This window comes from Ranitomeya variabilis, chromosome 2 (assembly GCF_051348905.1).
Source record: "Ranitomeya variabilis isolate aRanVar5 chromosome 2, aRanVar5.hap1, whole genome shotgun sequence".
NCBI lineage: Eukaryota > Metazoa > Chordata > Amphibia > Anura > Dendrobatidae > Ranitomeya > Ranitomeya variabilis.
Genome location: NC_135233.1, coordinates 264,932,905 through 264,958,337, shown reverse-complemented (window position 1 = coordinate 264,958,337; position 25,433 = coordinate 264,932,905). Strand labels below are relative to the sequence as shown.

At 50.9% G+C, this 25,433-nt stretch overlaps 1 protein-coding gene across 12 annotated transcripts in view; it reads right to left on the bottom strand.

Annotated features, from left to right (window-relative positions):
* Positions 1–25,433, bottom strand: part of GARNL3 (GTPase activating Rap/RanGAP domain like 3) — a 190,340-nt gene that overhangs the window by 6,109 nt on the left and 158,798 nt on the right. For 6 of the 12 annotated variants that reach the window (XM_077284902.1, XM_077284900.1, XM_077284905.1 and 3 more), the window contains 26 exons: positions 22,114–22,188; positions 20,846–20,945; positions 18,839–18,957; positions 18,697–18,761; positions 17,867–17,930; positions 16,716–16,742; positions 16,484–16,559; positions 11,554–11,652; positions 11,283–11,386; positions 10,822–10,930; positions 10,512–10,557; positions 10,324–10,430; positions 10,127–10,242; positions 8,787–8,891; positions 8,566–8,640; positions 7,938–8,049; positions 7,102–7,200; positions 6,583–6,699; positions 5,955–6,106; positions 5,367–5,525; positions 5,154–5,220; positions 4,050–4,157; positions 3,856–3,974; positions 3,566–3,701; positions 2,850–3,059; positions 2,669–2,783 (listed from right to left, as the gene is read on the bottom strand). In XM_077284902.1, the coding sequence (XP_077141017.1) occupies positions 2,669–2,783; positions 2,850–3,059; positions 3,566–3,701; positions 3,856–3,974; positions 4,050–4,157; positions 5,154–5,220; positions 5,367–5,525; positions 5,955–6,106; positions 6,583–6,699; positions 7,102–7,200; positions 7,938–8,049; positions 8,566–8,640; positions 8,787–8,891; positions 10,127–10,242; positions 10,324–10,430; positions 10,512–10,557; positions 10,822–10,930; positions 11,283–11,386; positions 11,554–11,652; positions 16,484–16,559; positions 16,716–16,742; positions 17,867–17,930; positions 18,697–18,761; positions 18,839–18,957; positions 20,846–20,945; positions 22,114–22,188 (2,681 nt within the window). Of the gene's footprint in view, positions 1–2,609; positions 3,060–3,565; positions 3,702–3,855; positions 3,975–4,049; positions 4,158–5,153; positions 5,221–5,366; positions 5,526–5,954; positions 6,107–6,582; positions 6,700–7,101; positions 7,201–7,937; positions 8,050–8,565; positions 8,641–8,786; positions 8,892–10,126; positions 10,243–10,323; positions 10,431–10,511; positions 10,558–10,821; positions 10,931–11,282; positions 11,387–11,553; positions 11,653–16,483; positions 16,560–16,715; positions 16,743–17,866; positions 17,931–18,696; positions 18,762–18,838; positions 18,958–20,845; positions 20,946–22,113; positions 22,189–25,433 lie in introns of those variants that run through there. The other 6 variants (XR_013221256.1, XR_013221255.1, XR_013221257.1 and 3 more) reach the window with 6 other exon arrangements.

The window sequence follows — 25,433 nt, the reverse complement described above, 5'->3', positions numbered from 1 at the left end:
TCCCTAGGGACTTTTTTTTCTGTGATCGGCGGCGAGCCACATGTGGCCCGCGAGCTATGGGTTGGTGACCCCTGCCCTAACACCATCTGTACCTCCAGTACCAAGACTTGATCGTAGTCCATTTGTACATACTTACCATTCCTATGCATACATGATACATTAGACCATCCGTAAACATTGGAGTATCCTGCTTATCCCAATTTAAAGGAATTTCAGAATACATTCCTTCCCTGCTTCAAACGGGCACCAAATATCAAAGATTCTCTGGTACGCGTAGATTTCAGTATGTTGCGCACTACTGCTAAACAGCATTTTTTTGCAGACTCCCACAACGAGCACATTCAATGCCACCAATGCAACAACCTGTTACAGGGTAATCTTAGCCATCGTCCCTACACAGGTAGGCAATATCAAATCAAATACTTCTCTACGTGCGACTCCTCCTTTGTGATATACCTAATAAAATGTCCATGTGGTCTTCTCTACATAGAGGAGACCACGCAACCAATAAAAGACTGAATATCAAAACATAAGTCTACTATCAGGTGTAAAAATGTACTATTACCTTATTTTATCAATCCTGGACATACCACCTCCCAATTGCTATTTCTGCTAATAGAAAGTATCCCTGCCCCCGATGGGGGTCATCATATATGCCCCTTAAAATGTGGAGAAGCTTTTTAGATTTACAAATTGCAATCCTCGTCTCCAAAGGGCCTAAATGGGGGCTATGATCTTCATTTATTTATGGAAATGTTAGCTATATCTTAAACCCCCTTTTCCATAGTTCTTGTAGTGCACGGACAGCTGATATAGAGTAATTCATCACTAATAGAATTTATATGTTGTAATATTTTATTAGCAATATGCTCACTATTGTATTCCTCTTTTTGAGCCAGGTATAATTACCACATCCTTACTGCCCTCCTGATTCAATAGTTCGTTCCGATTACTGTGACATCCAATGGAACGCATTCAGATCAGCAGACGCACACGCTGACTAATTCGTCACCCCCCCTTACCAGTCACATGACCGGCACTTTGAGAGACGCTCTCCTCCACAGTTGCTAATTGAGAGCTAAAGTCACAAGAGGCGTGGCTTACTGTGTCATGCCTATTGGTGGCCATGACGCTCCTGGCCCCGCCCCTTCACTATAACCCTTATAAGTGGCGCTCATCAGTAGCAGTGGATACCGTTCACGGCGTTGATCCTGTTCCTGAGTCATGTGGACTTTGGTCTGTTTTTCACTCTTATGTATGACATTTGTCTTACCTTACACTGGGTACAGCATCCATCCGCTGACCAGTTCCCTGTAGATCACATGCCGTCTGATATAAAGACCCAAACGTCTATACAATTTTGGACTGCAAATTAAAATTTCCTGAGTTTATTCATGTACTGTGGGCCAACTTTATTACAAATTATAGTAAGGGCATTGGACTCAACTTGAGCGCCTTCTTCAGTATAACTGTGTCTTTCCTGTCACTCCTCTCATGAGTAGCCCTACCTCCATGTAATTTATATATGTGGACACAGCGCTGACAAGGTTCTTCCTATAATCGTTCACGCGATTCGGACATGCAACGGCCGTAGACCGATGACATAACACTTCCAAAATCCTACAACCAATCCACACCTATTGTCCTACGTTGCGTTTACTCTGCTCCCCGACCTAAATACGTTCACCACAAAGTGCAGCACTGCACTCATCCTAATATCACATGTATTCAGCGTCAGTAGGGTAATGACATCACCTCATTCCCCAAGCGCAGGTCGGGCGCAGACCACATGTCTTGTAACCGAGGGGCACAACTACTGCTGTCACACTCGGAGCTGCAGCCGTCCTCTGCCAACATGTCCAGTAATGAAGGGTTGCGTCTACAACTGTCACACCCAGGGCTGCAGACGTGTTCCGCTCACATGTCTGGTAATGGAGGAACACGTCTACTGCCGTCACACCTAGAGCTGCGGATGTGTTCTGCTCACATGTCTGGCAATGAAGGAACACGTCTACTACAGTCACACCCAAAGCTGCAGATGTGTTCCGCTCACATGTCCGGTAATGGAGGAACATGTCTACTGCCGTCACACCTAGAGCTGCAGATGTGTTCTGCTCACATGTCCGGTAATGGAGGTACACGTCTACTACCGTCAAACCCAGAGCTGCAGATGTGTTCCGCTCACATGTCCGGTAATGGAGGAACACGTCTACTGCCGTCACACCCAGAGCTGCAGATGTGTTCCCTTCACATGTCCGGTAATGGAGGAACACGTCTACTGCCGTCACACCCAGAGCTGCAGATGTGTTCTGCTCACATGTCCGTAATGGAGGTACACGTCTACTACCGTCACACCCAAAGCTGCAGATGTGCTCTGCCCCGTGTCCGGTAATGGAGGGACATGTCTACTACAGTCACACCCAGAGCTGTAGACGTGTCCGGTAATGGAGGGACATGGCTACTACTGTCTCACCCAGAGCTGCAGGCGTCCGATGACCACGTGCCCAGTAATAGAGGGACAAGTCTACTACCATCACACCCAGAGTAGCTGCAGACGTCCTCTGCTCACAGTCGGACCTTGTTCTGGCCACCTGTGCGGATGCTACTACCTGTCTGTACTCGATCTGCCAGTTTCTTGCTCCTTTCCTTCCTTTGCGGATGCTACTACCTGTCCGTACTCGATCTGCCAGTTTCTTGCTCCTTTCCTTCCTCTACTGCTTTCTTGATCTGTTTCTTCGGGCGCTGGGATCCTTCAGATCTGGATGCTGTTTCTGCAGAAAGACCTGATGGAAAGACAAGAAATCATCATGGGTGAAGATGGCGTGGGTGGTGGAGGCTGAAGTTCTTACCCAGAAGCTCCTTTCTCGTCCGACTCGCAATCTCCTTGATCTCCATTCGGGACAAAGATAGAGAATGGGTGACGGGGGAGCAGGCAATGACGCTGGATGTGGGGGTGGTGATCTCCTTGGGCACCAGGGGAGATTTCAGAGGTCGCTCGATGCTTCGGCCCACAAGGTTACTGAGGGGAATCTTATAAATGTTCCGGCCCTGGACCTCGCCTGCAGGGTGACAGGAGGACATGGTGGCAGAATGTATTGTGTATGAAGCCTGACATTTCCCAGCTGTGCCACAATCCTCCATATAAGACCATAGGCGTTTTATTAGTGCAGGGGAGGGGTGTGGCTGCCGATAGATGCGGAGATCAACAAGCAGGAAAAGAGCTGATGGGTAACACGGACGAGACTCGATCACATAAAATCATCTTCCAACCAATGACTGGCACTGGGTGGCCCCTGCACCATGGCAGATGAGGTCAGTGCTACTTGTTCTCCATCCCCCTCTAACACCACAGCTGTCAACCAAGGTATAGGAAGGTGGAGGCAGATGAAGAACAAGTAGGCAGCAACTTATCAGCTTAGCTATGGGGGCTCCGAGCGCCTGTCACTGACTGCTCAAACCTCTTTGTGCTGACAAAATCCCTTTAAATGTGTGAGAGACCGATAGAAGGGGGTGGCGAGCTCCCGGGCAGCGGGGAAGCCTGTGTTTGGAGGGGGCAGCAGCATACCTTCTCCGGGGGTGCTGGGAAATGCCGGCAGGTCGTAGCCTGTGGGTGTCTGCGGGGAGCTGCGGCTGCTGGTGTCTCTGGAGCTGCTGTTGGAGGACGAGTCCATTGTAGTGGATGCTTTGAAGTAAATATCTGACTGGAGAAGAGAGCAGCCGTTACTATGATGATGCAGGGCTCGTCAGTGACCCCAGATCCCTCCCCTGCTGTGCAGACATTTCTGGAGGTCCGCAAAGACCCGGCCATTCTGTCCCCACTGATTACTTGGCAAGCATATGAACTGTACATCTTACCCGCGATGCCACGAGCTGCAGATCTGGTACGACCGCCGTATGCACCAAATTGCCATTGACAACGAGGCGGATTTCTATGGAGTCTGCGGTGAAGGCGAGGATATAGGGGAACGCGCAAACTGCGGTATAACAGTAATGTTAGCATACGCCCCCAGGATCCATCACTCCTGCACCCGCATGCAGAGGGCTCTTACCTACGGCGTGAGGAACCTGGTTCCAGCTGAAGTAGAAATCTGATGCAGAAGGCTGGAGGAGCGGGGAGCCGCCATTGAACGGACTCACCTTCTTATAGTAACAAGAATCTGGAAACGGAGAGGTCACATGAGCGCCCCTGTGTCAGGGAGGAAGGGGTAACCCACCACACACGGGACGACACTAATCACTGCTGCCGCCGCCACCATATAAGGATTCCTCCACCCATCACGTGTACCCCTTTCCCACATCAAGGGGTCCCTCCTCACGCATTACGGAATCCCACTGCCTCCCTCACACATCACAGGATCTCCCTCATACACATCACTGTGTCCCCCTTCCCCCCTCACATATCACGGGGTGCTCCTCACACATCACAGAGTCCCAATGCCCCCCTCACACACATCACGGAGTCCTACTGTCCTGTTCACACACATCACAAGGTCCTCCTCCCATATCACGGTTTCCCCCTCACATAACACAGAGTCCTCCTAACACATTAAGAGTCCCACTGCCCACCTCACATACATCACAGGGTCTCCCGTCCCCCTCACACATCACTAAGTCCCCCTCACACACACATCACAGTGTCTCCCGTCCTCCTCACACACATCACGTGGTCCCTCTCACACATCATGTGACCCCCTCACACACCACAGGGTCTCCCCCTCACACATCACAGGGTTTCCCTTCTCCCTCACACACACATAACAGGGTCCCCCTCACACATTACAGGGTCTCCCATCTCCTTCAACACACATTGCAGGGTCTCCCATCCGCCTCACATCACGGAGTCCCCCTCACACACACATCACATGGTCTCCCATTTCCCTCACACACATCACAGAGTCCTCCTCATACATCACAGGGTCTCCAGTCTCCCTCATACACATCATGGGGTCCCCCTCACACATCACAGGATCTCCCATCTCCCTCACACACATCACAGGGTCTCTAGTCTCCCTCATGCACATCGCAGGGTCTCCATTTTCATTTTCCCTCATACAAATCATGGGGTCCCCCTCACACATCACAAGATCTCCCATCTCCCTCACACACATCACAGGGTCTCCCATCCCCCTCACATCACGAGCTCCTCCACTCACAGTTGTAGCACAACAGGATTCCCGCTTCTCCATCTTCATAAACATCAATCGCTGCAACAAAATGAACCTGAAATGAGAAGTGGAATATTCTAGATGTGAGGCACACTAAGCCTCCCGCCACTTCTGTCAGCAGCACAGGCCTGGCATATATATAATTGCTAGGGCCTCATCCTTGTAATATTCTGTGCTGCAGGCGGCGTGATTGAAACGTACCCTACTTGCGTCCACATGATGCAGCCGACACGACTCTCCGGTGCTCTCATTCACCAAATCATACTGGTGTCGATACGCCACACAGATGGCATTATCGTTCTCTCCGGTTGGCCCATCCACAAGCGTCATCACCATCGGGGGGTCAGACAGACAGATCTCCTGCAGATTGACCACAGTGCTGGTTACACAAGATCTATGCAAGATCTCTGCTTGCTGTGTTGTGATGGATACAAGCTGCAGTTATCAAAGCTAGGTCTATGGATGCTCCTACTTCTAGATTCCTTACAGTGTCCAGGATCTCTGCTTGCTGTCAGTAGAGAGATTACTATTATGTTACAATTTCCAGCAGCCGCTTCATGACTAATGCTCTGTGGGCTGAAAGGCTAACAAGACCCCCACATTCACCGCTCAGACCCTCGGGCTCATGCAATGTGTCTACATTCACACAGTCCCAAACCTCTAATAAAAGATGTTCTGTAGCAACTAGGGTTAAAGGACCCCTCCACCATAGTGACATCATTGACACGGAAGCACGATGATGTCATCACTGGTCCGTTATACAGATATTACATACAGCAGACCCCTCACCCTGATGTACTGGAAGGCTTCTACTGGTGACGCTCCGGCCGTGCTGTGTGCAGCACTGTGCTTCCTAGTGATGAGCAGCAGTTTGTTCCTGATGGCAACGACCACCCGCAACTCCTGACTGTGGTGGGTGTTAATGGCGTACAAGTGGCATCCTGTGCAGAGACATAATTAATACAAGATAAGGGCCTGGCACCTCCACCGGCCCCCACCACAGAGAGGGCCGAGGTGGGCCTGGCGCCTCCACCAACCCCTGCTAAGAGAAAACCAGCGCCTCTACTGCTCCCCCCACCATCGAGAGGAGCACCTACCCACCACCACCACTGCAAGGGGCTTCCTGCACCTCCACTAACCACTCTCCCACCTCCAAGAAAGGATGCCAAAACCACCAAGGCCGAGAGATGAATCAAGGAATTCCTTCAACTCCCGCCTTTAAGAAGACCGCGGCACCTCCACCTTCTACAGACCTTCACCGCAGAGAGGGGCCGGCACCTCAACCAATCCCTGCCACCAAAAGGAAACCCGGTGTGTCCATCGACCCCCACCACTGAAAAGGGCCCCAGTTTGGCTATATATGCACACACAACATGGTGCAGAACTCTGCTGCTCCATCTTTGGAGGACTTTCTCACCTTTTGTTTTCTCCAGTTTATTTTCTCTGCATTCGTATTTGTTCCTTGGCACCTGGTTGTCTTCTAGATCTTTCCTGATGGCGCTCAACCGGAAGACGTAGAGACGAGCGTCCTTCCCTAAGGACAAAGAAGAGCTGACCTTTATCTGCAAGAGTCAATGCAAAAGGAACACATCCCTAAATGATGTGTTTCTACGTTTCAGGACCCCAATAGGGCCAGCACAGGTGATGCGTACAATTGGGGATCTCACTAGTGTCTGATGTAAGAGCTGGATGGGACTGGCCTCCGGCTGTCTACACCGCTGCCCCCGGTCTCCGGTTTTCTGCTCCCCATCAAATATGAATACAACCAGAGATCTGTTTTGCCTTGTTAACACTAAGTGAAGATTCCAGGGATGCAGCAGCTCCGCCATTACACAGAGCCTGAGACCAGACCCAGCTCTACGTGCACTGAACCCGCGCAGGACGCCATTATCTGCAGCCTACATGTGAGCGAACCTCGGCTGACGCGCAGAAGTACCTTTATCAGCTCGGGTGATCAGGAGATCCAGAGACTCCAGCACATGCATCTGTCTGATCTGCAGCGATCTATCAAACACTGGCACTGCCGGCTGTCCATCTGCAGAAGATAAATCACATCATCCACAATGGCTTCCGTCTTCATAATCACCAATAGAACAAACTGGAGATGTGAGGTGCACATGGTGGACACAGAGCTTCTGCGATGAGATCTCCAGAGAGAAGCAGAGCCACGTCAGCCACCAAAACCCTAATGTGGGAGGACTGGACGCAGACTGAGCAAAGAAAATGCAAGAGAAGCTGGGAGAGAGGCTCGTGAAGAGCCACGAGAGAAACATGGAGCACGCGGGAGAAGCCACGAGAGAGACGTGAAGGACGTGGGAGAGGCCACGAGGGAGGCTGCAGGAGATGCCACAAAATAGGTGTGGAGGACACAACAGAGGCGCGCTGCACATATTATTCCTTACAGTCTCCTGTGTACAGCGCGCCTCTTCCAGTAGTGGGGGACACAGACTGCGCCACCCATGAGGTATTTTAGAGCAGCGTTTTTTGCTCAGACATCACGAGAGGAACCGGATATCTGGAGGATTCTCCACATCCTTCAGCCATGGTGATCAGCCCCGATCCTCCGACCATAAACCCTAACTGTCCCTAAAAAGACACAAATCTGCTGCGGTCACAGAATCGCTGTGCACCTGCGAAGGCGTCATACCAGATGCAGAGCGCCTGGATAGGACACCGTGTGTTAGATTCCTGCAAGAATCACTACGATGACATCATCGCTCTACTCCTGTGATGTCATTTGTTACATGTGTGATTGGACATAAGAGCACTCACCGTCTATCAGGAGAACACCGCTGTCCGTGGAGACCAAGAGAGACGGACCCCAAGAATCTCCACCTGCGGCATCCTCACAGAAGTTACTGCAGAAACAATGAGACTCCCAGGGCTGCGGAGAGACACGGACACAGAGGTCACCGCAAACGTGTCCGTCTCACCCTGGAGATAATAACCACACGGTACACGTGTCTGTCACCCTGGAGATGATAACCACGTGGCACCTGCATCCATCACACCACGGAGATTATAACCATGCGGTACACACATCCATCACACCCTGGTGATAATAAGCATGCGGTACACGCATCCATCACACCCCAGAGATTATAACCATGTGGTACACACATCTATCACACCCTGGTGATAATAACCATGCAGTACACACATCTATCACACCCTGGAGATTATAACCACGTGGTATTCAGACACTCCCATGACTCTGACACTACAGCATACACACGTATATGTGGGCGCTGAGTATATGGTGATCGCCATCACTGACATACAGACCAGATCTATCTATCAGGTACTTGTTACGTATAGTGGAAGTGTCAGTTGTTCAGTCACAGCTCATATACGGAGCGGTGGTGCCCACCCTTGCGGCCCCGACCCTCGTGGCCCCTACCTCTCTCCTGCACAGTCCTGTGGTGGCCAGGCTTGTTGGGGCATCCCCTCGTACGATAGTTTTGAGCTTCAGGGCCTGGAAAGGAGCCGAATGTCAGGATATAAACCATGGCCATGTGACTAGAGATCCCCCCAATTCTACAAGCCGGAGAAGGTCACTGTCCTGCAGTAGGATGCTTTGTGTAAGCACCCACCAACCTGCACAAACCGCATGACACTGACCTGGCCAATACGGACGAACTCCGCCTGTCGCGCTTCTTCCTTTTTCCGGGCAGATTTTGGAGATTCGGGCAGAACATCGCTGAACGATCTTCTGTTTAACATGTTCTAAAAATGCAGAAATAAAAGCAAAATGACTGAGCAGCATCAGGTATTCCTGCCTCCAGATGAGTGCGGCATACAGCAGAGAGGCTCCTGTGGTCCGGCGCCGCCATCACATTCATACAATCTCCCACTCCAGCTGACTACACTGGGGCAGCGGAGGTGCCAGAGTCTTCAGGGACATAAGCACCAGGTCGTGGGCAGACATCAGTGAAGCGACACACCATCTATACACAGGCGTGGTAGGCCACTGCGGAAATAGTGCTGCAGAATAAGAAGTGTCCACAAACAGAAGGGTTAATACCCAATTATCTATTAAGTGACTGAAGACAAAAGAAATGTGAATCTCATCAGTATCTGGAGAGAGCTCGTGGCGCCTATCACTTCTTCTAGGTACTTGTCACTTGTACAGTCCAGGATTTTGCAGGATTATAGTCAAGGTTACGAGTAACCGATTCTACCAAACAGATGGTAATGACCATCATTCTTGTATGTAGGAGGAAACAGTCATTAACTGAAACAGAAACTACTGTGTTGGAGGCTGAAAACTAGATGAGAAACAGCCACACTCTGCTACAAAAGGTGTCCCAGGTCTTTCACCATGGCCAAAACTGAGGGCAACAGCAAGAAATAGGGTAATTATACTGCATCAGCGAGATCTCTCCCATGCAAATATTTCACAGCTACTGGGGTTTCACGATGTGCTGTTCAAGCTCTTCCAAAGATGCACCAAGAAATAGGCAATGTTGAGAATCGTACACCCAGCAGTCGGCCAAGGACATCTACAGTAGTGCAGCAGATGAGACACGTGTTGCTTCCTTTCGATATTGGAAGATGTCCAGCAGTGCCATCAGCTTAGAACAGGTTGCAAACTGGGGGACAGTTAGAAGCAAGCAAAGCGGTCAAAATGCGTCGCTTGTTCTCCTTACTGTGAGTCTTGGAACACTTATTTTTACTGAATTTTTTGATGGAATAAAGTTTTGCCATTGATTTTAGCGAGGAGCCATTCTACCTTTTTCCTCCATAAAACTTTTGCCTAGCACGGTCATATAACACACTTGGAGCTCGTATCCATCGTCACTCGCATACGGATAATTGTCACTGACATCTGCAGCGCTGGCTGGTGACAGGCACAGAGCAGATGCTCTAAATGAGGCGCTGATTTGCCAGATTGCCGTGTGGGCGACGCACAGCGGAATATTTCGTAACAGCTACGAGGAAACCATCAACACTGGGCAAACCTTATGCAAGTCGGGCATCAGATCCTGGCACAGGGAGCGGATCAGCATGTCCAGGGTGCGCTGCCGCTTCTGAGCAAACGTTGGGGTCTCTAGAGTCGCCTTCTCACCATTTATTACTGGCAGTGGAGACACAATGGAGACCATCAGTAAAAAGGTTGCACAACATCATGGAGGCTGCTGCAGGTGGAAACACTCACATTTTACTAGAAGAAAATCCCTGAATTCCTGGTGGTCGGTAAAGACAGGTGGGGATGGCAGGGGAGGCCCGAACAGAGGGACACTTTCCTCTGAAAAGATCTTCAGCCTGTTGTATAGTCGGAAGTGTACTGATTCATATCCGAACTGTGTAATGTGTGCAGCGCCCCACGCTGGCCACAACACTCACCTGTAACTGTCCTTCTGTTTGTTGTATCGCACCAAGGCAAAGATATCTATCATTTATATTAAGGAAAGATGGAGACACTCAAGAGACTATAACCCCATCATCTGTTGATGCAGGGCAACCCAGTATGTGCTGCAGACAACTATCCCCGGGAGGGAAGTCATGGCCGCTATGTGGGGCAGTCACTCACGTGCTGATACTCTAGATCTCAGTGATAAGGATGATGGTGGTGGTATTGTGGGCTGGTACATCATATCCGGCCTGAGCTTCGCGTCCTCCTGCCTGGGAGTGGGACACTACAGCAAGTGGATACGTGTGAAGTGGGAGCGGATCATGGATGGTTTGAAGGCCGAAGACAACTCCTCGCCCTCCTGAAAGACGATGGTCACGATGTCATTCCCAATGTGACGCTTCCTCTCTACCTGGAATACACAGAAAGCAGAGGCTCAATCTAAGAAAAAGCCCCCGATGATAGGAACAGCACACTGATGTATAGTGTGGGGGCCTCGCCAGCTAAGGGGCAGAATCATGCACCAAAATTAGGTCACAGGCAAGCCGAGAGGCACAGGACGGCACATCCATCGTCTGATGGTGCTTTGTAAATGGTGCGCAGGAGCGGCTCACTATCCCAGGCGAGTAACAGAACAGACGTCTGAGGGTGCACGGGCCCAGCACAGGGAATCCTGCATACATGAGGCAACCCCAGAAATTCACATCCAGAGCAGATTGCTGGGCTGTGGGGGTGCGGTCCGAGAGACCGCCACAGCTCCTTACCTGCTGTCGGTTGTCTTTTGAGTATGGCAACATGGTGGAGACGTGGAACATGATCTCGTGCCCTTGGTAAACTGTGTACACTGAATGTGTTCCCGTGGTGTCATCTGCAAACAAATGTCGGAGCGCTCAGTGTAATTCTGTGGTGGCTCCCGGTAACGATCTGTTGACAATTGGCCACGTACAGAGTGGTTCACTGACGATGGGACCATCTTCCGGCCGTGGCTGCACCTCCCGGGACTGGTGAACCAATTCAACATTTGGGGGCACTTACTTTTGGTATCTAATCCGCCCCTGTAACCGATCCAGCTCTTTAACGTGACTGCGTCTCCCAGCAGGTCCAGCATTTTCTGGAAACTTTCACTTCCAGTCTCTGAAAGAGAAAAGCAGATTGTGGGAGCACAGTGCTGGACAGAGCAGACAACTGCCTCACAAGGGCCTAGTTCATAGTCACATAGTTATTAAGGTTGAAGGAAGACTTTAAGTCCATCTAGTTCAACCCATAGCCTGGCCCTAACCTAACATGTTGATCCAGAGGAAGGCAAAAAAAATCCATGTGGCAAAGAGTAAACTCCACATTGGGGAAAAAAATTCCTTCCCGACTCCACATACGGCAGTCAGACTAGTTCCCTGGATCAACGCCCTATCAAGGAATCTAGTGTATATACCCTGTAACATTATGTTTTTCAAGAAAGGCATCCAATCCCCTCTTAAATTTAAGTAATGAATCACTCATTACAACATCATACGGCAGAGAGTTCCATAGTCTCACTGCTCTTACAGTAAAGAATCCGCGTCTGTTATTATGCTTAAACCTTCTTTCCTCCAGACGTAGAGGATGCCCCCTTGTCCCTGTCTCAGGTCTATGATTAAAAAGATCATCAGAAAGGTCTTTGTACTGTCCCCTCATATATTTATACATTAAAATAAGATCACCCCTTAGTCTTTGTTTTTCCAAACTAAACAGCCCCAAGTGTAATAACCTATCTTGGTATTGCAGACCCGCCCAGTCCTCTAATAACCTTGGTCGCTCTTCTCTGCACCCGCTCTAGTTCAGCTATGGCTTTCTTATACACTGGAGACCAGAATTGTGCACAGGATTCTAAGTGTGGTCGAACTAGTGACTTGTATAGAGGTAAAATTATGTTCTCCTCATGAGCATCTATGCCTCTTTTAATACATCCCATTATTTTACTTGCCTTTGTAGCAGCTGCCTGACACTGGCCACTGAATATGAGTTTGTCATCCACCCATACACCCAGGTCTTTTTCATTGACGGCTTTGCCCAGAGTTTTAGAATTAAGCACATAGTTATTCATCTTATTACTTCTACCCAAGTGCATGACCTTACATTTATCCCCATTAAAGCTCATTTGCCATTTATCAGCCCAAGCTTCTAGTTTACATAAATCATCCTGTAATATAAAATTGTCCTCCCCTGTATTGATTACCCTGCAGAGTTTAGTGTCATCTGCAAATATTGAAATTCTACTCTGAATGCCCCCTACAAGGTCATTAACCCCTTCCCGACATGTGACGGAATAGTACGTCACATGTCGGGACCCCCGCTTTGATGTGCGCTCCGGCGGTGAGCGCACATCAAAGTCGCGACATGTCAGCTGTTTTTTACAGCTGACATGTGCGCGCAATAGCGGCGGGTGAAATCGCGATCACCCGCCGCTATTAACTAGTTAAATGCCGCTGTCAAGCGCAGACAGCGGCATTTAACTACCGCATCCGGCCGTGCGGCCGGATATGAGCGCATCGCCGACCCCCGTCACATGATCGGGGGTCGGCGATGCTCCTCCATTGTAACCATAGAGGTCCTTGAGACCTCTATGGTTACTGATTGCCGGTGGCTGTGAGCGCCCCCCTGTGGTCGGCGCTCACAGCACACCTGCAATTCTCCTACATAACAGCGATCTGATGATCGCTGTTATGTAGCAGAGCCGATCGGGCTGTGCCTGCTTCTAGCCTCCCATGGAGGCTATAGAAGCATGGCAAAAGTAAAAAAAAAAAGTTTTTAAAAATGTGAAAAAAATAAAAAAAATATAAAAGTTTAAATCACCCCCCTTTCGCCCCAATCAAAATAAATCAATAAAAAAAAACCCCAACCTACACATATTTGGTATCGCCGCGTTCAGAATCGCCCGATCTATCAATAAAAAAAAAGCATTAACCTGATCGCTAAATGGCGTAATGAGAAAAAAATTCGAAACGCCAGATTTACGTTTTTTTGGTCGCCACGACATTGCATTAAAATGCAATAACGGGCGATCAAAAGAACATATCTACACCAAAATGCTATCATTAAAAACGCCAGCTCGGCACGCAAAAAATAAGCCCTCACCTGACCCCAGATCACGAAAAATGGAGACGCTACGAGTATCGGAAAATGGCGCAATTTTGTTTTGGTTTTTTTTTGCAAAGTTTGGAATTTTTTTTCACCACTTAGGTGAAAAATAACCTAGTCATGTTAGGTGTCTATGAACTCGTAGTGACCAGGAGAATCATAATGGCAGGTCAGTTTTAGCATTTAGTGAACCTAGCAAAATAGGCAAGCAAAAAACAAGTGTGGGATTGCACTTTTTTTGCAATTTCACTGCACTTGGAATTTTTTTCCCGTTTTCTAGTACACGACATGCTAAAACCAATGATGTCGTTCAAAAGTACAACTCGTCCCGCAAAAAATAAGCCCTCACATGGCAAAATTGACGGAAAAATAAAAAAGTTATGGCTCTGGGAAGGAGGGGAGCGAAAAACGAAAACGGAAAAACGGAAAAAGCTCCGGGGGTGAAGGGGTTAATAAATATGTTAAAAAGAAGAGGGCCCAATACTGACCCTTGTGGTACCCTACTGCTAACCGCGACCCAGTCCGAGTGTGCTCCATTAATAACCACCCTTTGTTTCCTATCCCCGAGCCAGCTCTCAACCCACTTACACATATTTTCCCCTATCCCCATTATTCTTATTTTATGTATCAACCTTTTGTGTGGCACCGTATCAAAAGCTTTTGAAAAGTCAGTATACACTACATCTACTGGGTTCCCTTGGTCCAGTCCGGAACTTACCTCTTCATAGAAGCTGATCAAATTAGTCTGACATGAACGGTCCCTAGTAAACCCGTGCTGATACTGGGTCATGAGGTTATTCCTCTTCAGATACTCCAGTATAGCATCCCTTAGAATGCCCTCCATCAAACGGACACAAGCAGGGGCCAATCCCGAGGCGTTTCGAGGGTACCGTCCCTCTTTCTCAAGGTATTGCTGCCCTGCCAATGCTGATAGTTATATAGCCACCCTTAAAGATACCGTACACAATATGTGCCTCTCACCAGCTGAGACCGCCTCCCCATATGTCAAAGAACCCTTCAACAGGAATATAACACTCTGCTGGGATTGGCCCCTGCTTGTGTCCGTTTCACGGACAGGTGACGTCACCGTTAAGCCACGCCCCTCACTCGCTACGCCACTGTTCGGCGGCGCCATCGGCCAAGGCACCTGCCGTGTACTCCAGCGGCGAGCGGTGTGAGGATTTCTGCACTACGGGAGGACGCTCCCTGCAGATTTGTATAGTATCGATACCAGAGTCCTGTGAACAGCAAGCAGGACGTCTTTACAGCAGCTGACCTCCGTATCAAGGAGACACGCCGACTTCCGTCTGTACGGTAGGGGAGTGGGAGTCTAACTTTTTAGCTACAATTTTACTTTTCAGTGCGGCACCCTCATTTAATTAACCGTATCTGTCTGTTACCGTACGGCAGGGTTTTCGCACACAACCTGCCCGGGTGCCTGCAGCTTCATCTAGAGGTGTAACCTAGCGCCAGTGTGATTCTTTCATTTATTGTTTGGGTTTTAAGGACGATTTTACATACAGACACACCCCTCCCCCTCGCTTATCTGTACAGTCATTTCTGAAAAGGCTATAGCCCTGCAAGTTAACAGCCCAGTCATGGCTCTCATCCAGCTATGTTTCAGATATCCCCACCATGTCATAATTATGCTCCAACAACATTAATTCTAATTCGGCCATTTTGTTGGCGATGCTTCTCGCATTAGTATACATGCACTTGATGTTCCTCTCTGTACCTCTATTCTTTCTTAAATTATTAACTGTTCTAACCCCACCCCCCATGCCACCGCCACCCCCAACTTCCTTATTTGTGCCCAGGTCTCTATCTGCCCTATCTTCCCCTCCTATAAATTGAATACCCTCTCCCCCAATCCCTAGTTTAAACACTCCCCCAAAGTCCAAGCCATTTTCTCCCCCAGCACAGCTGCACCTTCCCCATTGAGGTGCAGCCCGTCCCTAGCGTAGAGCCTGTAGCCCACTGAGAAGTTGGCCCAGTTCTGCAGGAACCCAAACCCCTCCTTCCTACTCCAATTCTTGAGCCACTTATTAACCTCCCTAATCTCCCGTTGCCTCTCTGGCGTGGCACGTGGTACAGGCAGTATTTCGGAAAATACCACGTTGGAGGTCCTTGCTTTCAGCTTGCAGCCTAATTCCCTGAAATCATCTGTAAGGACCTTCCAGTTCTGCTCACAGCTGAGGGTTTGTTACAGTTCAAGCCAGTTTCTAACCACTCTCTGAGCTTTGTCAGCCTGGAGTCTCCACTGCATGCAACTGGAACCACTGCTGTATGCGGGAGCAGATGTTATACCACACCTGCACCTGGTGCCCCCGACTCAGCACGTCAACTGCACCCACCCGCCTCTTGACCCAGTGTATCCCGCACCCACCCACCTCATCATCGCACCCTGATCCCCCTGGCTTGCCATACAGAGGAATGTCTCTACTGCATGCAACTGTATGTGCTGGATGAGGAGTCATAACCACACCTGTACCTGGTGCCTCAACCCACCACATCACTGCACTAACCGGCCTCTTGACCCAGTGCATCCCCGCACCCGCCTCATCATAACACCCGGAGCCCCCCTACTCGCCGTATCACTGCATGTACCCCTTGACCCACTGCAGCACCACACCCACCCACCCACTGATCCACTGCATCACTGCACCCAGAGCCCCCTGAACCTACACTGCAGCACCGCTCCCACCCTTCCCGACCAGCCACATCACTGCACCCAGCACACTTGACCCCCGCAGCATTGCAAGGGCCCCCCCATCTCTAACATCACTCCATCCGCCCGTCCCACCGCAGGCGCCCCTGGCCTTGGTTGAGAAGAATGTAATTGGCTTCTCACCGTTACTGAACATCTCGTCGTCCGTTAACTGTCCGTCTTTGGCAAAAAGAACTCCAAACTTAAAATTCACTGAGCCCTAAAAAAACAGAGAGATGTTACTTTGCGCTGCTCACCGTCACCGGGCATCTTATTATTGGCGATTATTCCCATAATGCAAAGGAAATGTCTGATATACAGAGAAGCGGCTCCTGCCCATCTACCCCCCCCCCCCCCAGAGCTCGATGGCACTCACCTCCTGCTCCTCCAAGACCAGCAGATCCTAATGAGAGAGGAGAGTCAGCAACAGCAGGAAAGGGGATGACAGCGGAGGAGAGACAAAGTAGGGTACGACAGTGTGGAGGGGGACATTGAAGGGGATAACCGCGGGGGAAGAGTAGGGTACTACAGCAGGGGGAGGGGATAACAGCGGAGGGAGAGTAGGGAACTATAGCAGGAGAGGGGACGACAACAGAAGGCAGGGGATGACAGTGGGGGGGCAGGGAAGGGGATAACAGCAGGGGGAGAGTAAGGCACGACAGGAGAGGGCAGGGGAGAACAGCGGGGGGGGGGGAAGAGTAGGGTACAACAGTGGGGGAGGGGACGACAGCAGGGGGACTGAACGACAGCGGGGGAAGTGTAGGGGACACCATTGTGGGGAAGAGTAAGGTACGATAGCAAGAGGGGACGAGAGCGAGGGCAGAGTAGAGGACGACAGCAGGGGATGGGACAACAGCAGGGGGCGACAGCGGGGGGGCAGGAAAAGTGAAAACAGCAGGGGGAGAGTAGGGTATGACAGGAGAAGGCAGGGGACGACTGGGGGCAGAGTAGGGGATAATGGGGGGGAGAGTAAGGTACAATAGCAGGGAAGGGGATGACAGCGGGAGCAGAGACGACAGCAGGGGCAAGGGAGGGGATGACAGCAGTAGAGGGAACGACAGCAGTGGAGAAGTTGACATCGGGGGAGGGGACGACAGCGGGGGCAGAGTAAGGGACGACAGAAGGGGAGGGGACAACAGCGGGAGCGGAGACAACAGCAGAGGCAAAAGAGGGGACAACAGCGGGGGGGGACAACAGCGGGGGGCGACAGCAGGGGGCGTAGGAGCGGACAACAGTGGGGAAGACAGCAGGGGAGAAGACAGCAGGGGGTGGGGACAACAGCAGGTTGCTGAGTAGGGGATGACAGCGGGGGGAGGGGACAACAGCAGGGGACGACATCAGGGGATGAAGATGACAGCAGGGGGTGGGAATGACGGCAAGGGTGGGTACGATGGCAGAGGTTGGGGACAACAGCAGGGGCAGGGGAGGGGGTGACAGCTACAGGTGGCCGTGGAGGTAATAACAGCAAGGGCCAGGGACAGATGCCGTTAGGGGAGGGGACTGAAGTAAACATGGCAGCCTGCTCACCTTCTGAATCTCTGGGTTTAGGATTTCCCTGGGACTTTTCTCAAATTTGTCCAGGTTCATGGCACTGAAAGATAAAATTGAGCCCTTATTTGCGGCCCCTGGGTACAGGAAATCCCAATGACTACACACACCAGCACATTATCTACAAGGGTCACTGTAAGACCCTCCAAACAACAGAAGGGTCAGCAGAGGAAGGTGACTAAATGCTGCATATTAAATGCTGAAGTAAGAATGAAAGCATCCACAGGGTGGAAAACTTGTCCTGCTATCTCAGCTGAAGGTTGCTACAATGTATCAGCGTAGCGAAGGATTTGTATTGCCTTTGTAGTTAGATTAGAGTATATCCACAAAGTTACACTATAACAAATTCCCAGCTGTGAGCAGGAACAAGTCAGGACAGATTGTCAACATCTGGATAAAAGTATCCTATTCACTCCGAGCAAGAAGATCTGCGAAAAAAAGGTTCTGCTCTCTAATAACATTGTCAGGTCAAACACAGTTCTGCTACAACGGAATCAGGGCTCGCCAGCCGCGGGGGGAGATCCAGGGCTAACTGGCCACAGGGGGATCCAGGGCTCGCTGGCAGTGGGGGGATCCAGGGCTCGCTGGCCGCAGGGGAATCCAGGGCTCGCTGGCTGCAGGGGGATCTATGGCTCGCTAGCTGCGGGGGGGGGGGGGGGGATTTAGGGCTCGCTGGCTGCGGGGGGGGGATCCAGGGCTCGCTGGGGGGGGGTCCATGGCTCGCTGTGGGGGCTTTGGGGGGGTCCAGGGCTAGCTGTCCACAGGGGCATCCAGGGCTCGCTGGCTGCGGGGGGATCCAGGCTACTCACCTTAGTATAGACTTCACGGATAAGGTTTTTGTGGGACAATAAGAAAGACAAATTTTCAGCGTCCCCTGGAAAAGCAATCACAGAATAGTAAGAGAAGTCCCGGAGCGAGCTGCCCCCGCTGCTCTATGTTCTCGACACTTACTGCTTTCCTCCATAAGATCGCTCGGTACTGCGGAACGCGCTGATTATTCTGCTCAGAAAGAACTACGGACAAGAAGAACGGACTCCGCTCTGCGTCAGTCCCTACATAGTTCTGATGAACTGAAAGCAAAACACCATCAACACAGCTTCAAAATCTTCTGTCACAGAGCATACCGCCCACAAGACCACCCCTAGCACATGGCCCCCACAGAGCCCACCTCCCACAAGACCATCTCTAGCACATGGCCCCCACAGAGCCCACCCCCTACAAGACCATCCCTAGCACATGGCTCCCACAGAGCCCACCTCCCACAAGACCATTCCTAGCACATGGCTCCCACAGAGCCCACCTCACACAAGACCATCCCTAGCACATGGCCCCTACAAGACCAATCCCTAGCACTCAGTCCCTCAAGAGCGCGCCATTCCCAAAATCACCACCCAGCACACGGCCCTCGCAGAGCGCACCGCCCACAAACCACACCCCAGCACACCGTCCCCGCAGAGTGCACCTCCCACAACACCACTCCACAGCATACTGCCTTCGCAGAGCACATCTCCTGACCATCCCTAGCATACCGCCCCTGCAGAACATGTCTCCCGTAAGAACACCCCACAGCGCACGGCCCTTGCATAGAAGTCTCCCACAAGACCACTCTCAGCACACATCCCCAGCAGAGCACATCTCCAGCAAGATCACCCCCAGCACAGCCCTCGTATAGCACATCTCCCACAAGACCCCCCCAGCACACATCCCCAGCAGAGCAAGTCTCCCGCAAGACCACCCCAGCACACGGGCACCGCAGAGCATGTCTCCCGCAAGACCATCCCTAGCACACGGCCCCTGCAGAGCACGTCTCCCACAAGACCATCCTCTGCACACAGCCCCAGCAGAGCATGTCTCCTGCAAACCGACCCCCAGCACACGGTCACTGCAGAAAGTATGTCTTCCGCAAGACCCCAAGCATATAGCTTCTGCAGAACACGTCTTCTGCAAGGCCACACCCAGCACACTAGCCCAAGCAGAGTACGTCTCCCACAAGATCACACGGTCCCCGCAGAAAGCATGTCTCCCGTGAGATCCCTACCACGTCTCCCGAAAGACCACCCCCAGCATGCGGCCCACGCATAGCACATCTCCTGCAAGACCCCTAGCTCATGGCCCTCACATAGCACGTCTCCTACAAGACCCCTAGGACACGGCCCCCGCTGAGCACATCTCTTGCAAGACCACCCCCAGAACACGGCCCTCACATAGCACATCTACCGCAAGACCCCTAGCACACCCACAGAGCATATCTCTCGCAAGATCACCCTCAACACACGGCCCTCGCATTTCATGGTTCCCTCAAGACTACCCCCAGCAGAGCACGTCTCCCCGAAGACCACCCCAGCACACGGTCCCAACAGAGAGCATGTCTTCCGCAAGATCCCCTTTACTGTATATGGCCCGCCCCAGCAGAGCCCGCTGCCTGCAATACCACCCCAAGCACATGGCCTCTGCAGAGCACAACACCTCCAAGTCCACCCTCAAGCACACGATCCTCGCAGAGAGCATGTCTCCCGAAAGACCATTAGCACACGGTCCCCATAGAGCATGTGTCTAGCAAGACTACCCCCCAAGCATGTGTCCCTCGCATATCACGTCTCCCACAAGACCACCCCAGCATATGGTCCCAGCAGAGAACATGTCTCCCGCAAGATTCCTATCACACGGTCCGGCCCCTACAGAGCCAGTCGCCCGCAAAACGACCCCCAGCACACGGTCTCCGCAGAGCATATCGCCCACAGCCCATGGTCGTCTCGGGTTGCGCCGCCTGCTAGACCACCTGCAGCACACTGTCTTTGCAGAGCTCACCGCCCACAAGACTGCCCCCAGCACATGGTCCCCACAGAGCGTGCCACCCCCGCAAGACTGCCTCTAGCATGCAATCCCCGCAGAGCGTGCCACCCGCTAGACGCAATTGCTGGCTAATAAGTCTTTCATTCATGTGGCGGCTTGACTCACCTTTCCCCAGGAAATACTTGAAGTACCATCGTGTGTGATACTCAGGGTTCTCCAGGTGAACGTCCGTCCGTCTCCAGACCCCCGGCGTGTAGTCACTGATCTGCAGAGGACACATGTGAGTGTTATAACAACCAGTACAGAACATCATACAACAGGAGAAGAATGTGCTCAGAGAAACAATTCTTATTATTCTGGAATAAGGGGTTATACTGTGCTGGTGTATGGCAGGATACTGGTTACACAGTGCTGGTGTATGGCTGTATACTGGTTATATTATGCTGGTGTATGGTAGTACACTGGTTATATGGGGTTGAACAGTGCTGGTGTATGGCGATACACTGGTTACCTTGTGCTGGTGTATGGCAGTTGTGGAGACATGGGTCTCAGTGGGTGCTCTAGTCCGCTAGCCAAAACCGCCTGGATTAGGGCTTATCCCACCAAACGCCCGCACTCCTTTTACTGTGAGCATAATACTACTCAGACAACACATGGTGAGGATAAAACAGTGTAGCAATACTTTATTGAATCACAAAACAGGCAGATAACACCTAGACCAGTCCCAGCAAATTATCCAACATGGTACACTAGAGCCTCACCCTTTTGCTGACTCACTGGGATAACAGCAGCAGTGACTCCAGAGCTCCCAGGGTCGACTACCCCACCTGCTGCACACACACAGAGAGGAGGTAACGACAAGCTTAGGAAGATGACAGTCCATTGATGTACAAGGCCAGGTAACTGGAGAGTCACAACTTGGCTTCTCTGAACATCTCCATGGAGCCAAGTGACCGGTGGGTCCCAATCTTGGCTTTACCAAATGTATCATAGGGCTCAGGTAACAGGTGGGTCCACATCCTGACCTCAGCAAAAATATCCATGGGTTCAGTGATATTGCCTTGCGCTGGCGTGTACTCCGGAGGACAGAGAATGAACTTCAATCCAATATTGCGGCCAGCATGCAGCCAGCGGGTAAGGAAAGGGTGAATCAAACACCCGAAAACCCCGCCCATATGACCCAAAACTGGTCCCGCCAAATTCAGGTGACAGGTTCCCTTTAAGATTAAATGATGTGTCATCACAGTGGTATACTGGTTATATGGGGCTACACTATTCTGGTGTATCGAGATATACTGGTTATATTGTGCTGGTGCATGGCAGTATACTGGATATATTGTGCTGGTGTAAGGCGGTATACTAATTATATTGTGATTTTGTGCAGTCACTTTTGAAAGCTTTATAACAATCTGGTCCTCTTGATGAGCCCGTACCTCGTCTGAAGATCCATTCTCAACCCGAAATCTTCCCGCTCTCTGTATGGCTCCATCAGCATCACTGGAAATGAGCTGTGGAAACAAGAGCACATGATATAATGTTATATACAGTGTGGCTAGTAAGACCAGTGTCCCCCAGTGCAGGAAGCCTCCGGTATCTCTAGGCCTTCAGCTCTGCCACACCTCAGCCCATACACATCATCCTAGAGAAGCCGATCCCAGAGCACGGCTGTGTGCAGGAGAGAATGTGGCTTGGCAGAGTACTCCACGTACGGCTTGGATCACCAAGCCAGACACAAAGCACGGCACAGGCAGAGTATTCCACGCATAGCCCAGATCACCAAGCCAGACACAAAGCATGGCACAGGCAGAGTATTGCACGTACAGCCCAGATCACCAAGCCAGACACGGAGTGCAGAGCCGATAAGAGTACTCCACGTACGGCCCGGATCACCAAGCCAGACACAAAGCACGGCACAGGCAGAGTATTCCACGTATAGCCCGCATCACCAAGCCAGACACAGAGCGTGGCACAGGCAGAGTATTCTACGTATAGCACGGATCACCAAGCCAGACACAGAGCATGGCACAGGCAAAGTATTCCACATATAGCCCGGATCACCAAGCCAGGCACAGAGCGTGGCACTGGGTGAGTATTCCACTTACAGCCCGGATCACCAAGCCAGACTCAAAGCACGGCACAGGCAGAGTACTCCACGTATAGCCCAGATCACCAAGCCAGACACAAAGCACAGCACAGGCAGAGTATTCCACTTACGGCCCGGATCACCAAGCCAGACACAGAGCACGGTACAAGCAGAGTATTCCACGTATAGCCCAGATCACCAAGCCAGACACAGAGCGCGGCACCAGCAGAGTACTCCACGTATGGCCCAGATCACCAAGCCAGACACAGAGTGCGGCACCGGCAGAATACTCCACATATGGCATAGATCACCAAGCCAGACACAGAGCGTGGCACGGGCAGAGCATTCCATATACAGCCCAGATCCCTCGGACAGTCACAAACCATGTCGCATGTGTGATCTCCACTGTCCGCTCCATTTGTAGTCTACCATCTGCGGTGCTGCACTCAGCACAGGGTGGGGACAATATCAAAGTAACTGGGTGAGGGTTGTAGCTCTACATTTTCACGTTAACTAGTTGATTGCATTTCTCCTGTAAGCAAACCTCTCCACTCATATGGCTGCGGGTATGGAGTGTCCGTCTGGCTCCACGGCAGCTGGAGGGATGACATGCTGGTAAATATGGGGGTCTTCCTCAATGAACAGACCCCATTAAAGACTGGGAGATGTTAGTACAACGGTTTCCAACAGCAAGCACAGGCGAGACGCAAAGCTGGGCCATGAGTCAGACATCTCTGAGGATGACATTTCTCCAGACTTATCTAATTACATCTCCAGTGACAGAATTACACAGGCCTGGAATCAATCACAGGCTCGGCAGCTGCAGGCACGAGAAAGCCTCACATCTCCACACTGCAGAAATCACAGGCCAGCTGCGTGCCACCATATAATTGCCCACTGATTCGCCACAACTTTTAATACTGTGCAGAAATGTACCCAGCTCAACAGACTACTACCCCCAACCGGCAGGACACACAGCCATCACTGGAGGATGGCTGTCACAGGAGGCACTGATGAAAGACTGAACTGCACTGCACTGAATGCAGATCCCATATTATCCAGTGTTTCTGCTGAGACCAAAGTGTTTACCTACAGTTAAGTCCAGAAATATTTGGACAGTGACACAAGTTTTGTCATTTTCACTGTTTACCAAAACATATTCAAGATACTGTTATATAATCAATATGAGCTTAAAGTGCAAACTCTCAGCTTTGAGGGTATTCACATCCCCACTGAAGGAATTAACACTCTTTAATATATAGCTGCCGCTTTTTCAAGGGACCAAAAGTAATTGGACAATTATCTCAAAAAGCTTTTCAATAGGCTGCATTGGGCTATTCCATCATTAATCCATCATTAAGGCTACTTTCACACTAGCGTTAACTGCAATACGTCGGAAATGCGTCGTTTTGCCGAAAAAACGCATCCTGCAAAAGTGCTTGCTGGATGCGTTTTTTCTGCATTGACTTACATTAGCGACGCATTTGCGACGCATTGCCACACGTCGCAACCGTCGTGCGACGGTTGCGCCGTGCTGTGGCGGACCGTCGGGAGCAAAAAACGTTACATGTAACGTTTTTTGCTCCCGACGGTCCGCTTTTTCCGACCGCGCATGCGCGGCCGGAACTCCGCCCCCACCTCCCCGCACTTCCCCGCACCTCACAATGGGGCAGCGGATGCGCTGGAAAAATGCATCCGCTGCCCCCGTTGTGCGGCGGAGACAACGCTAGCGTCGGGGACCTCGGCCCGACGCACCGCGACGGGCTGAGCCCGACGCTAGTGTGAAAGTAGCCTAAGAAGGTAACTGGTCTGTAGGTGACTCCAGGAGTGGCATTTGCAATTGGAAGCTGTTGCTGTGAATCCACAATGGAAGGGAAACAGATTATTGGGCTGAAAAAGAAGAAATCCATCAGAGAAATAGCAGAGATGTCAAGAGTGGTGAAATCAACAGTTTCGTACAATCTGCAAAAAGAACGCATTGGTGAGCTTGGGACCTCAAAGAGGCCTGACCGTTCATAGAAGACAACAGTGGTGGATGATCACAGAATCCTATGGTGAACAAAAACCCTTCCACAAGATCCATCCAAATGAAGAACACGCTCCAGGAAGTAGGTGTCTCGGTATCTAAGTCTAAAGTCTAAAGAGAAGACTTCATGAGAGCACCACTAACCCTTAGGGTATGTGCACATGTTGCGGATTTCTTGCAGAAATTTCCTGAAGAAAACCGGAAATTTTCTGCAAGAAATCCGCATTTTTTTTTTTGCGTTTTTTTTCCGTTTTTTTCGCGTTTTTTTAGCATTCTGCAAGCGTAATTAGCTTGCAGAATGCTAAAGTTTTCCAAGCGATCTGTAGCATCGCTTGGAAAACTGACTGATAGGTTGGTCACACTTGTCAAACATAGCGTTTGACAAGTGTGACCATCTTTTTACTATAGATGCAGCTTATGCAGCATCTATAGTAAAAGATAGAATGTTTAAAAATAATTAAAAAAATAAAAAAATGCTTATACTCACCCAGACATCTCCTCACCTGCGTCCGTTCCTCTTCCTATAGCTGGTCTGTGCGCACAGGACCTTCCGTGACGTCACGGTCACGTGAGCGGTCACATGACCGCTCACGACCAATCACAGGACAGTGACGTCATCGGAAGGTCTTTCACCGCACACCAGC